Source organism: Anser cygnoides, chromosome 5 (genome assembly GCF_040182565.1).
Source record: "Anser cygnoides isolate HZ-2024a breed goose chromosome 5, Taihu_goose_T2T_genome, whole genome shotgun sequence".
Taxonomy (NCBI): Eukaryota; Metazoa; Chordata; class Aves; order Anseriformes; family Anatidae; genus Anser; species Anser cygnoides.
The window spans coordinates 40,462,739-40,475,381 of NC_089877.1; the positions used below are offsets into that span (position 1 = coordinate 40,462,739).

General features: G+C 34.8%; 1 protein-coding gene across 18 annotated transcripts in view; it reads right to left on the bottom strand.

Moving 5' to 3' along the window:
- RALGAPA1 (Ral GTPase activating protein catalytic subunit alpha 1) overlaps positions 1 to 12,643 on the bottom strand; it is a 131,425-nt gene that overhangs the window by 20,048 nt on the left and 98,734 nt on the right. For all 18 annotated transcript variants that reach the window (XM_048059643.2, XM_048059651.2, XM_048059644.2 and 15 more), the window contains one exon: positions 12,011 to 12,138. In XM_048059643.2, coding sequence (XP_047915600.2) covers positions 12,011 to 12,138 — 128 coding nt within the window. The remainder of the gene's footprint in view (positions 1 to 12,010; positions 12,139 to 12,643) is intronic.

Genomic DNA, 12,643 nt, shown 5'->3' on the forward strand with positions numbered 1-12,643 from the left:
GGGGAAAAATCCTGAATTAACAGTATTTACTGAATTCTTCTACTCTGTATAACCTGGAATTTATTTTAAGGCCTTTGGCAAATGAAAGCATCCTACGGAAGCATTTAAAAAAAACAAGGTTCAAGTGAGAAAACTAAAGGTAAAAGATATTGCCTCGTACCCAAAAAGTCCCATTGTAGATCTTTCTTTCATCACTTTTTCAGCTAATGTGACTGAACTAAGTAGTAAGCTTAGACACTAACAGAATACACCTCATGAGAGAAAAAATGAGTATCAGAAATTTTACAGTGGGCAATTACTTAAGACCTATCTGTATCTAAATGTGCAGTAATCAAATTAAGTTTCTATTTAATATTGTAATTATCAGGAACACAATATAGTGATTTTATTACCAGAGTAAGCAGTAACAAAGTACAGTAAACTCATTCAAGACAGTGTCATAGTATCTATGATAAGCAGCATATTGGCTTAAACTAATGCACTATATGCCTCTAGGGAATGACAGGCTCAGAGACTGGGTTTTAACATCAGAATCTATCCATTAATCTTGACTTAAATATAATCTACTCTGCGGTAAGAGGAAGAATGGGCATTCAATGAATTATCTGTTTGAAATATAGCAGGAGCAGATTAACACAAACATATAGAAGAAAGTCTCAGCTTCTCTACCATTTGTTGCGCACGTATTTTACAAAGCCTGAACCGCATTTAACATGAAAGAGAGTAAGGTCAAATGACTAACAGTAAAGGAAGGAAGAATACCTCAAGACCGTAACAGATTACTCATTAAATTTACTGGTGGTGTAGCCAGAAGACTAATGACAGCATTTACAAATATCCCACTTGCCTATGTTTTAGTAACAGGCTAGAGAGGTGAAAGCAAAACAGCAACAGAACAGCACTGCAGCCCTTATGCAGGCAGAATTTCCACTCCACCTTCTAGGGAGGGTTTGTCTTACTAATGTTGCCCAGGCAGGAATCAATGAAACTCTAAGGTGTGTTAATTATTTTGCAGACCATTACAGCTACCCCTGCCTCATGACTTCCTTGGAACTGGGTTCCCCAAGGCAGACAGAGCAGCTCCCAAACCTCCGACGTGGCAGTGGCATTGCAGGCAAGCAGCAGGAGAGGCAAAGATACGACTGGCCAAAGGGCTGAAGTTTATTAAGGATGCTGCACCAAACGTGCCAATGAGAGGTGTTCAGCCATTTCAATCATCACGTCAGCCCACAAATAATGTAGAATAGTATAGGGCAGAGGAAAGTGCAGCCTCACAAAAATGCCAGATTTGGGGAGAGGGGTTTATCCCCACTCTGATACTCAGCATTGTATTGGTTTAAAATCAAGAAATGAAGATTGATGCGTGTAAAAATAGGGAAGCAAAACTGGCTCTTTGCTTCTAGTATTGGCTTGAATGCTGCATGTTTTCATACACTCAGAAGTTTAAATTTCTATTTTAAATACTATCTCTGCTGATATAGATGTACTTACTGAGGAGAGAAACAGTTAAGAAAATGCTCTTCATAAAGACTTCACCAGAAACTGCAAAATTACAGATATAAAATTATATTAATATTAAATATAATCCAGTAAAGAATACATACACAGACAAATCAATTTGCAATCCCACACTACATAGTAACAAAGATAACTTCTCAAATGAGAAATTTTGTCGTTAATTCCAATCTGCATTTAAATAAACTTTAAAACTGCCTTTCCTTTTTCTTTTATACTTGAAGAGAATGTTTGTTGTTGTTGTTGTTGTTGTTGTTTTAATCTTTACCCTGGGCTGCTGGAGTACAGATACAAGATAAGCTAATTATAAGTCTCTTTGGATGGCACCAAAGTCTTCCATAATTTTCAGAACTAGAAGACAGGCATCTTTTATTCAAATGATGAAAACAAATATTTTCAGTTGCTCCCCTCTCCCTTTATTTTGAAGAGCAATTAGTAAAGCAGCCCCTTCTCCCTCCTCCCTAGTGCTGTCAAGCTGTTGAGAGCAGTTTGCAGCACTACAATGGTACTATTGTGAACAGGGTCTGGGCTTCCTTCCCACAGAGAGTTAAATGGGCAGTTCCTGCTGCCCATGATTGGTGTCCACTGAAACAATACTTAAGAGCCAGGTTTTATCAGTTCCACGCCAAAGAAGTGAAGCCAGGGAACCCAAGCCTTCATATCATGCTGAACCATATGCCAACCCGGCTGGCCCCAAAGGTTTATCACTAAGAATCAGGATCCATCGTGTCCCCTGTGAAATTTCACTTCACATACCTTCTGTGAAATGCATGGCTTTGCTGAAAACTGACCTTTTTCCACAATTGGCAAGAACAGATGGATGGTAACTATGGTTTGGCAAGCAGAAATTAAAAGATTTTCTAATAGCCTGCATTCTTCTATGTTTGGGAAAAGAAGCATTCAGAAGGAAACAGATATATCTATGACCCACAGATCTATTCAGGTGCAGTTAATCAGCAATTAAACTATTTTTTTCTAACGTCTTGTCTAGAAAGTATTTTGTGATTAATTTGATTGGCCAGGCTATGATTAGGACTCATGTTCCTCAGACCACCATATGGTAATTTCAATTACCGTAATACTAACTTTTAATCCTTGCTTCATGTTATTCAGTTTTTCTACTAAATATGTGGCACATACAAAATTAATTATATGCATACACTCTTTTTTGGCTATAATTTTGACCTGTTTAATTACTGAATATTGTTACATATTCCAGCTAGATATTTTTGCATATTCACAGGTATTATATAAAACCCCTTTGTTCAATAACTGAAATACAGATTTGTAGGAGACTTGGAGAACAAAGACAACCAATAGGCTTGTTTCTATTCTCTCTTTTTTTTTTTTTTTTTTTTTTTTTTTTTGCCATGTATCATTTTTAATTCTTCTGTTGGTACTGGAAAGCAGTCTTGATTACCATATGTAGAATGATGCAGAAACAGTTTGTCATTATCATCTGAAAGCATCTCTCTATCTCACAGACACTAGTGTTTGTCAGTTTTGCTTGTTGCAAATAATATCCCACATTTCCCACCAATTTATATAACACAATCAATACATATCAGTGGTATATACTTAACTCTTTTTATAAATACAGCTTTTAGTGTTTTAGCATACAAAACTTCCAAGTTATTTGCAAGTCATTTATCTGTTATTAGGAGTTTATGACCAGAAAACAATTCCAAAAAAACAATTCCAGAAAACAACACCAAACAACGCTCTCTTTCACAGCATAAAAACAGGGCTTAAATAATTAAAACAACAACAACAACAACAAAAGTCCCCACCTTATTCTAAACCCTAGAAATGACACAAAAAATTGTTTAATCTTCCCTTTTATTCACAGACTACTGAGAGCTATCAAAGAAATCTGTATGTTTGAATTTTAACACCTTACAGGGGCAAGAGCCTTAACATTTTAACAATGGGCTTTTGTTATCCAAAATGTTTAATTAATTAATAAGGCTAAGTAGGTATTAACAAAAAACCTGTCATTCTGTGTTACGTACAAAGCAATCACTCTGCATATGATTGAACTAGTTTATATTTTTCATTCCAGTTTAAGGACTCTCCGCCTTCTTTCCTGTGCACATTTTTGTTTAGAAGAGGGATATACAGACCTTTAAAGCACATTTTTTGACGAAAGAGTGATCGCTCTACTAATTTTCAACTTACAACATACCAAAAATTTCCTACCTTCAAAAGATGCAGTAACAAAGAGGAACTTGCCTCCCCTAAGCAATCTGTGCTGACAGATCCCAATTCACAAGTTCTCGTAGGCTGATAAAGCACTTCACTGCTTTTCATGGTAGCCCACTGACATTCTTTTATTCTAAATCATAATGCCACCTGAATAAGCCTGGCCAGATTTTATACAGAAATCAGTAGACTTCCCTTCAGATGGGTAAAGTCAATTAATGAAAGAATGTAGATGTAGAAGAACCTCTATTTTTTCTGAACAATACAAAAAGATTTGAGCCCCATCCCAAACCATCTACATCAACATATGTGGCATCCCTGTCTATGGTACGGGGGCTGGAACTAAATGTTCTTTAAGTCTCTTCCAACCCAAGCCACTGTATGATTCTATGCACAGCACACTAAGGTCTTTATAAGTGTAGTTATTAGAAGAAAATTGTATTACTAGGGTCAAACAGTTTTGCCTTATTTGATATTTTGCTTTTTTACCACTTTCAAGAGAGTCTCGTGCATTTCATTAGGGAAGAATAACTAACAAATAAAACTGTACGACTAATTCAAAAACAAATTATGGTATCTGATAATGACAAGGTTATTACCCTTAAATCCAAGTGCTTACACTATACCTCTTTAAGAGGTGCTCCCAGCATCCTAAGATCTGCAGACAGACCATAAGAGCGATAGACAGAAGAGCTATTGGGGTAGAGAAGGCAGGTTCTCTGGGATTAGAAGCAGGAAAATTACTGAAGAAAATATGTTTGCCTGAAGAGATACCAATCCAGAACTGCTGTTAAAGAAAAGTATAGCATGTACATTTTGCCAAAAAACCTCATAGACTATATACATGAAAATATATTACACTATAATACAGAAGCAATGCTTTCAAGCTTTCCATTTCAAGTTACTCCTAGTATTAAAATCGCATTCTTCAAAAGAAAAGAAAAACAACAATAAAGAAAAGCAACTGAAATGATGTATATGTCTACATGAAAATGCAGGAAAAGCAGCAGCTTTGTACACACATCTGCAGTATTTCTCCAGCAGTTATTTGTAGTGTCTATATGACAAACGCTAAGGTGAGAGTTTAAAAACCTATCACAAATGTTGGTTCAATCATTTGTCTCTAGTGGCTAAAATCAAAGGCATTTAAAGTGATGCTTTGGAATTATTCATTGCAAAACAATCCTATTCTTTCAACAGGTAACTAATAAATGATGGCTGAGAACAGGCTTGCGCTACCCCTGAGGTCCAATTGTTACTCAGAACACTGCCTACTTTTGCTCCCTGGTGTTGCATTTTAACTCTAATTGCATGATCAAGCCAATAAATTGGACTCAGGGGACGAAAAAACACTACAAAAATACCTACCCTGACAAAACCAGGGGTTGCAAGAAAATGCACTTCAAACAGAAGTGAGGCAAGACGAGACAAGCGAAGGAGAGGTATCAAAGCTTGAAAGACAGTCATTAATACTGACAGATTACTGTAATTCTGGCTGTCAAGGTGATCGATTTAAGCAGCATATGCCAATCAATACTTGCCTCATTTACTGAGCAACATTAGATATATAGTTAGGTGAGATGTCCCTAAGACAGGATTCAAACTATACTTAACGAACATAAATAGCACAATTTATGCTTTGGAATCTTCACTGCTTTTTCATTTGGCCTTTTATTTTCATGGGGCAAATTTCAGTGTGATTTTATTATCCATACAGAAGTTACTTTATATGGTTCTATTACATTCCATTGCCATCATGTATACAACTCCTTTAAGTAAGATATTTCGAAGAGCACCAATTTTCAGTATAACATATTAAAGTGCTAATCTTGATTATGAATATTCATAAATGCAGTGGTTATTTAAGTACTGTTCATTTTGCTTTTTTCATTAGTGGTTTGCCATTCTGAGTACTTTAGCTATCCATGGTTTACAAGAAACCAAATCCTCCTGGTATTTCCTCTGGAATTTTTCTTACAACAGTCCCTTATTGTCCAAATATTCTTGTGACATCAAAGGAAAAATACATTAACTAGATGTATTAGTTCAAGGAAGAAAATTCCATAAAGATGATATAAAAAGCTATTACTGTCATTACATACCTATAACTAGTCACACACACACATGCACACGTGTATGTATGCCTCTGTATAGAGGCAGAACCTTCCTCTTATATTTAGGTCTTACAATACTGAGAGAAACTGTTACACTATTCCTTGAAATTGAAACAGCTGAACAGTCTATTAAAACAATCCGATATTTATAAATGCCAGGGAAATCTTCACTTTTTTTTTTTTTTTTTTAACTGTTGTAAGCAGGCATATAAGTAACTACATTATGAATTATTAAAAGATCAAAAGAGTTTTCAGCAGAACTAGGATTAGGAAAGACTGAACATCATATTCTCTACCTTGTGATTCCTGCTTGTATTTGGAAAATAATTTCCATCACTAAACAGTAAAGTAGATTTTAGAAATAACTCTATTTCCTCATGGAAGAAACAGCAGGGGTCATATAATGAATTCATCTGCGACTCCTATTCGAGCTCACAACAGATAAGGCTACAATGATATGACTCAGGATGGGATAAATATTCACTGAAATCTAGAAATTTTCAATTATTTGTTGTAAAGCATATAGAGTAATATCTAAAAAGTATATCAAGCATTATATTTATTGTCTATTTCTTTTCACCTATGATGACAGAAGAAGCAATAACAGGTATTTTAAAAGCTTATTAAATGTCATGTATCAAAACTGTATTGCCAGAAATACAGTGAAGTTTGATGAGAGTCTTGGCACATGGCATTTCAAAAAAATTGTAAGAATGAACATATTAGAAGAGCAATTATAACAGCGTGTGTTATTTCTTTCACCGATACCAAAATTGATTAAGTGGTATTCTGAAAAATGAATTGATGTATATCTAGGAAAGAGAAGGAATGCTCCTTAAGCACCTCTTATGCCTTTTCCATTTTAAACACATTTATCACTGATGCAGTATCATTGCATTCATTTTTTTCTTACACATGCTCATTCAAATGAAGGGAAGGGAAACCGGTATTGCTGAAGTCAGTGCTTTCTAGCTTTAACTTCTAAGTTTCTGTATTAGAGAGAAATCTCCAAAATCTTCACAAATCCTCATGTGAAAATGTAAATGAAACACGTGCTTAATTTGTGACTAGAGAATGTAAACTTGCTCTTTGCTCACTGTATGTCATGAACCACTACAATTTTTAAAATACAGGTTTTCCAATGTCCAAAATTCTATCTTGAGGCAGATGATAGCCAAGCAGACACAACAAATAAAGACACTAACATTTCACATAAATCCCTTTACAGGGGCAGTTGAGTATATCTCATCAAGCAAGAAAGCTTCTGTGCTATGAGCTTTTAATATATGTCAAACTTTTAAGAATCCCGTCAAACACACTGTTTTATTTGTAAAGAAGTGACTGTCTTGTCAGATACCAAATCGGGTCTATGTTTTCCATTTCTGGAAGACAACTGTCTAAAAACGCTAGCTGCATCAAGTACCAACTGTTTAGGAATACAATGTCAAAAAGATGAGGAGGTGTAAATTTTCCTGTTTTGGTAACAAAAATTACTAAATCCTTTAGATAAAGATTTATTCTACAACATTCTGCATTCTGTAGATTGAATAATTAAAGCAGCATTATATTTTTAATATTTACATTCCTCCACATAAGACAAAAAAATTCAACTGGTTGAAGAATTATTGGCATGAGGTCAAATACTTTGCAGATTATTATAAAGAAGTGAAAATGATGCTATTATTATGGATACAAGTCATCTATGTTCCAGATGTTCTAAACTTTCAATAAATTTCAGATTTAAAAGATGCTCAATAAGATTTACTCCTTTGTGTGCAGCTACACATTAGGTAGCATCCTTTTGGGGGGGAATATTACATAAGAAAGAAAGCATCATGGTGTCTGAATTGCAGACAATCTGAAGTGCAGATAGTTTGCAATAATTGATAATGCTCCAAAAATTGTGTAAATATCTAAAAAGTAATACAGTAGTGTTTCACACTGTACTCTCACAAGGTTTTAGGTTTTTTCCTGGCTTGTTGTATAATATAAATAATTTTAACAACTTGGATCATTGGACAAGCCTACTATGCCAAGTAAGGAGTGTTACCTTTGTGTACCTTTTGGCATCTAACACCTGTCATTTATTCAGGAAGTTCAGGTAAACTTTTGTATGAAACCACTCTTTCTATTGCTCAAAATATTTAGTTTTGATAGATTTCCTACACACAATAGTTTCTGAATTCAGAATGTAACAAAGTGCTTGCTCAGATATCGAAGCCATTAGTAAAACCATTCCTACCAGGACTTTCCATACAATTCAGTAAATAAAAAATATTTAATGACCCTCTAAATAACAGCCTGCTTATTCCACGTCATAGTGAAAATAATTGTTCTCACCATTCAGTACCCTTATTACACCTGCAGTCTTGCTAGACTCTGCTGTGAGTCTTACCAACTTTCCTAGCATACGTGCAGCTGGAGTGTATTCAGGAGATAGATGTGTACGAAGGCAAATGGAATGACAAGCAACACATATATGAGGTAGAGAAGGGGGTACTGCTGCTTCGGTAGTGAGACAACGCAAGTATTTTGTGCGTCATCTGCTACTGCATGCATATATGCCGCCTATTGGTGAAGGGGTACTGTTACATGAAAGCAAGGCAACTGAAAGACAGTGAGGAGCTCCAGAATCCTTCAAGGGGAAACTAAAGAAAATTCCACAAATCAACATAGTAATGCCATCTAAAATAGCAATTTTCTCTTCAAGAAGCTACAGCAATGAAAATGTCAAGCATCAAATTAAAGCAAGATACCTGCCATGCCTGTCTGATGTCTGCTGATAAATACAGTACATTTTTAATCTTAAAATACTACAATACTGAAACATTATTATAGTATTCTGAGCAAAGAATGAAAACAGAGCAGATGAAACCTTTAACGATCATTAACAAAATCAAATCTTCAGTGTTTTGCTATCCACGTTTGCTATCAGGAGTGTCAAAATAACATCAGAAAGAGGAAGGTGAATGACAGAGTATTTCAATCTCAGAAAGATACTTCAGACCATACAATACATTCTCAAAGTTGGAGCAGATTATAAAAGGGAGATGAGCAGAATTTCCTGTATCCATGCAACCATTATTATACTATTCACATGTACTACTCATTGCTACATCATGATTAACAGACTAGCTCAATAAGGAAAAAGTTGCAATCAGGTTACATGAAGAGGACTGAATATCCCTGCTGATTACAAATGACAGCTGATTTTTTTCAGTCAGGTCTGCATTTAGAAAAAGCACTAACTCAGGATGGATAAATTCTCTCCTTGGAAGGAGAAGGGCCAAATGCAGTGCCACTTTCTTCATGTTGCCATATGCTTTCAAATCAGCACACACCTAGTTTAATCAAGAGTTTACCATGACCCATTTTAACCACAAAGATCTGCAACACAACACTGTAAATATTCCTCAAATATACAAAAGCACAGACCTACATATCATCAACTCCATGCAGAGTGAAAAAATGTCCACCAAGTATTCCACAGCACAGTGAAATGAACCACAACATTGCAGGCACAGAGCCATCCAAACACTGATACTGGCTTTCTAATTACCTATTTTGTTGGTCTACTACATTAGTAAAAGGAGAGCAAATACAGAAGTGTATGGCTTGAAATTTGTTCTTTATGTATTCAACAGAAGTCTTCAGTATTCCTGTTCCCTCAAGATCCACATTAAACTATATTTCCACTTCCATCATCAAAGTTCCTAAAAAATTATCACTGCTTGAATGTATTAAAATATACTCAATAGATAAATAAAATCTAATTTCAAGCAGATCAGTTGAGAAGTCTCCTTCACTGACACAATTATGGCCCTGGACATGTGGGAGGCCTTGATTATCAGCTTCAGTTTTCTGAAGGATTGCTGCTTTTGGTGCACCTTCTGAAAAACAGCTTTTCTGTTCCTTTTTTTCTGTTCCTTGTCTTCAGAGGTATTGTTTTCATTACTCTGAGCCCTTTCTTTTATTTGCTCAAAAAGTCCTGTCTTCCACAAGACACATTAAGTCTGGAGAGGTCTCCAGAAATGCTATTTAACCACAGACCGTAAAATACTTCTGTCCCTGCCCCCTTCATTCCACAACAAACTTAAAAGCTAGTAGAGAAAGGCTTTTGTCAGAGCTAAAATATGCCAGAGGAAAAGAGTGGGAGACACTAAAGACAATCCTCAACATCTTCAATTCCTTTCTACTGCAGGAACATTAACTGGACTCAATTTTCAAATATTCTTCAAATATTCCTAGACTATGTCCATGTTACAGCAAACTCCTACCAGTCTTTGCTGTTCTTATCTAAAGGAAATTCTTTATCAACCTCAAATAGGATGATGGGTTGAACACCAAGAGCAAGGACACGACTTTTTAATCAAGAGTTTTTTAAAACACAGAGAACTTGGCCAAACTTTGGAATGTATTTTATTTTATTTTTCTGTTCCCTACTGATGCAATTGACCCTACCATAGCCTAACTCAGTCCAGGGAAGTTAGATGTTTTTTCTAATCTCACTCCAAGCAAACAGCTTTTAAAGAAGTCCTCATGCCTCCATTTTAGTTTTTGAAGTACTCTACAAAGCACTGAGTATAAGATACTCTAAGTCAGGTGGAAAAAGAATTCCACTGGCTATTTAATAAAGCCTTTAAAATCAGTGCTCAATCAGCTGATGCTTCATAAGCTTACTAAGTGATGACATAAAACCTACCAACTAATACTATCTAATATTAAATATAGGTAATGCTTTTCATAGTTATTATGCTAACCATATTATGGGAGACATATCAACATTTTAATGTAAGCAACGTTATTTCATCAATGACGTGGAGTGAATTGATGCATATAGAAAGTACAGTTTAGAGAACTGAACTTTAAGTGAATATACAACAAACAGCTCTTAGGACCTGGCCAATTCCAAGACATCGAACTGGCAAGCTCTGACTGAGGAATTTATTACAACTTCCATATTCTATAAAGAAGTTGAAACATACAAGTTTGTGGTTTTTTTCCTACTAAAAGTTTGCTATTTCAAAGTAAATTGTTTTCCAATTGCTCATCACTATACATCAATATAATGCTATAAGACATCACTTTTTGTGGTATAATGATGATAATACATTTTAAATACTTTGATTAAGCCACTTGAGTAATGACAAAAAGATCGGACCTTTCTGAACATAAAAATACAATGAATCAACGTCATGTACAGAAATGGCACCAACGTCATTTAATGTGATCACATCAAACACCATCCATCACTCATCTGTAAATCCACTTCATCATATTTAAAGTGGGAACAAACATGAGTATTAACAGTCAGCCTTAACAGAATGGAGTATTCTAGTATCAATCTATCACATGACAAATACAAATATCTACAGCTTGGATGGAAATTAAGTACAGAATGTCTTTTGGATCAAAATTTAAACTTACCTTTGAATTTATGAAACCAAAAAATAGTATGTTCTTGTTGATTTAAATAACACGTACATAACAGAATAGAACTCGATCTTAAGAAGGAGAGACATCAAAGTGATTGACTTACCTTATGTTTCTTAATTTCTGGTTGGTATTCTCTCAAGAGCAGCCCTTTCAAAATACTACAATTCAGTTCCAACAAAAAAATGAGATAGTTTTCTGACATGTTTACAAAGGCACTAACTTCATTTTGACAAAAAAAAATGCATTCTGAGCTGAACAACAAAATTTATAGGACAAAAAAAAGTAACTAATTTGAAGGAAAACAGCATTGGCATCCTTCTAGGATGCTAGATTGTTTTCTAGAAAATAAAACTAAGACATACTAATACTGGAAAAATACTTTATATTTAAGAAAAGAAAGATTAGTAACACCATGACGTGGATGCTTTAGAAAGTCTACCCAGAAGATGGTCATTAAAATAATTACTTGAGACAATGCGCTAAGAATTTACTCCATGTTATAAAATATTATAAGAACAACTTTTTAGTGCTGAATCTATTCTTTGCTTAATTAAAAATGGTCTTTATCTGAATGCTGTTCTATGGGTTTAAGTTTCCTAAAGGCAATGACACCATAATACACTGAAACTATTTTCCCTAAATTAATCTGACAAAAATAAAAGATGACAGAAAACATGAAAATCATATCTGTAGAACTGCAAGGGAATGTATACGCCTTGGGAACCATATGAGTGAAAGGATACAAGTTTTGGTATAATGGGATTAATGATTTCAATGCACGGCTTGCATTTATAGCTGTTGCGCGAACCATAATAGGAAGAATTTTTCCATTCACAATAGCACCATCAAAGAGTGGACCAAAAAATGGAACCTGAATAAAAAATTAAGAAATCCAACATAAAGCAAGATCTAAGCTATAACAATTAGCAATCAACATTAACAATAGAGCACTCAAATATATAATTTTTTTCTCCTCATTGCTAGACAATCAGACCAGTTATTGTGCTCCATGACAGACCTTTTCTCTTGGGGAAATATACAGCCATATAACAGCTTGATATCCTTGGTAATAGATAACATAGTATTTGAAGAAAATTAAGCAACTATTTTAATACTATGTCTCATCAAAGCTTATTTTCAACACTTGCTGCCAAAATCCTAAGAATAGTCATGCATATGATGTTTATGAGGTTGAAAGACTAGATGACAATATTGTAGGTAGTAGTAAGCAAGAGCAGCTTCCTTTTTCCTTTTTCCTCTTTAACCTGCAAGCCCTTCCATAATACAACTCATTGTACCTACAGAGTAAGGAAAATAATATACTTATTAATTAAAATGTAATTAAAATGTAAGTAACCCAGCAGTAACAAGACCAT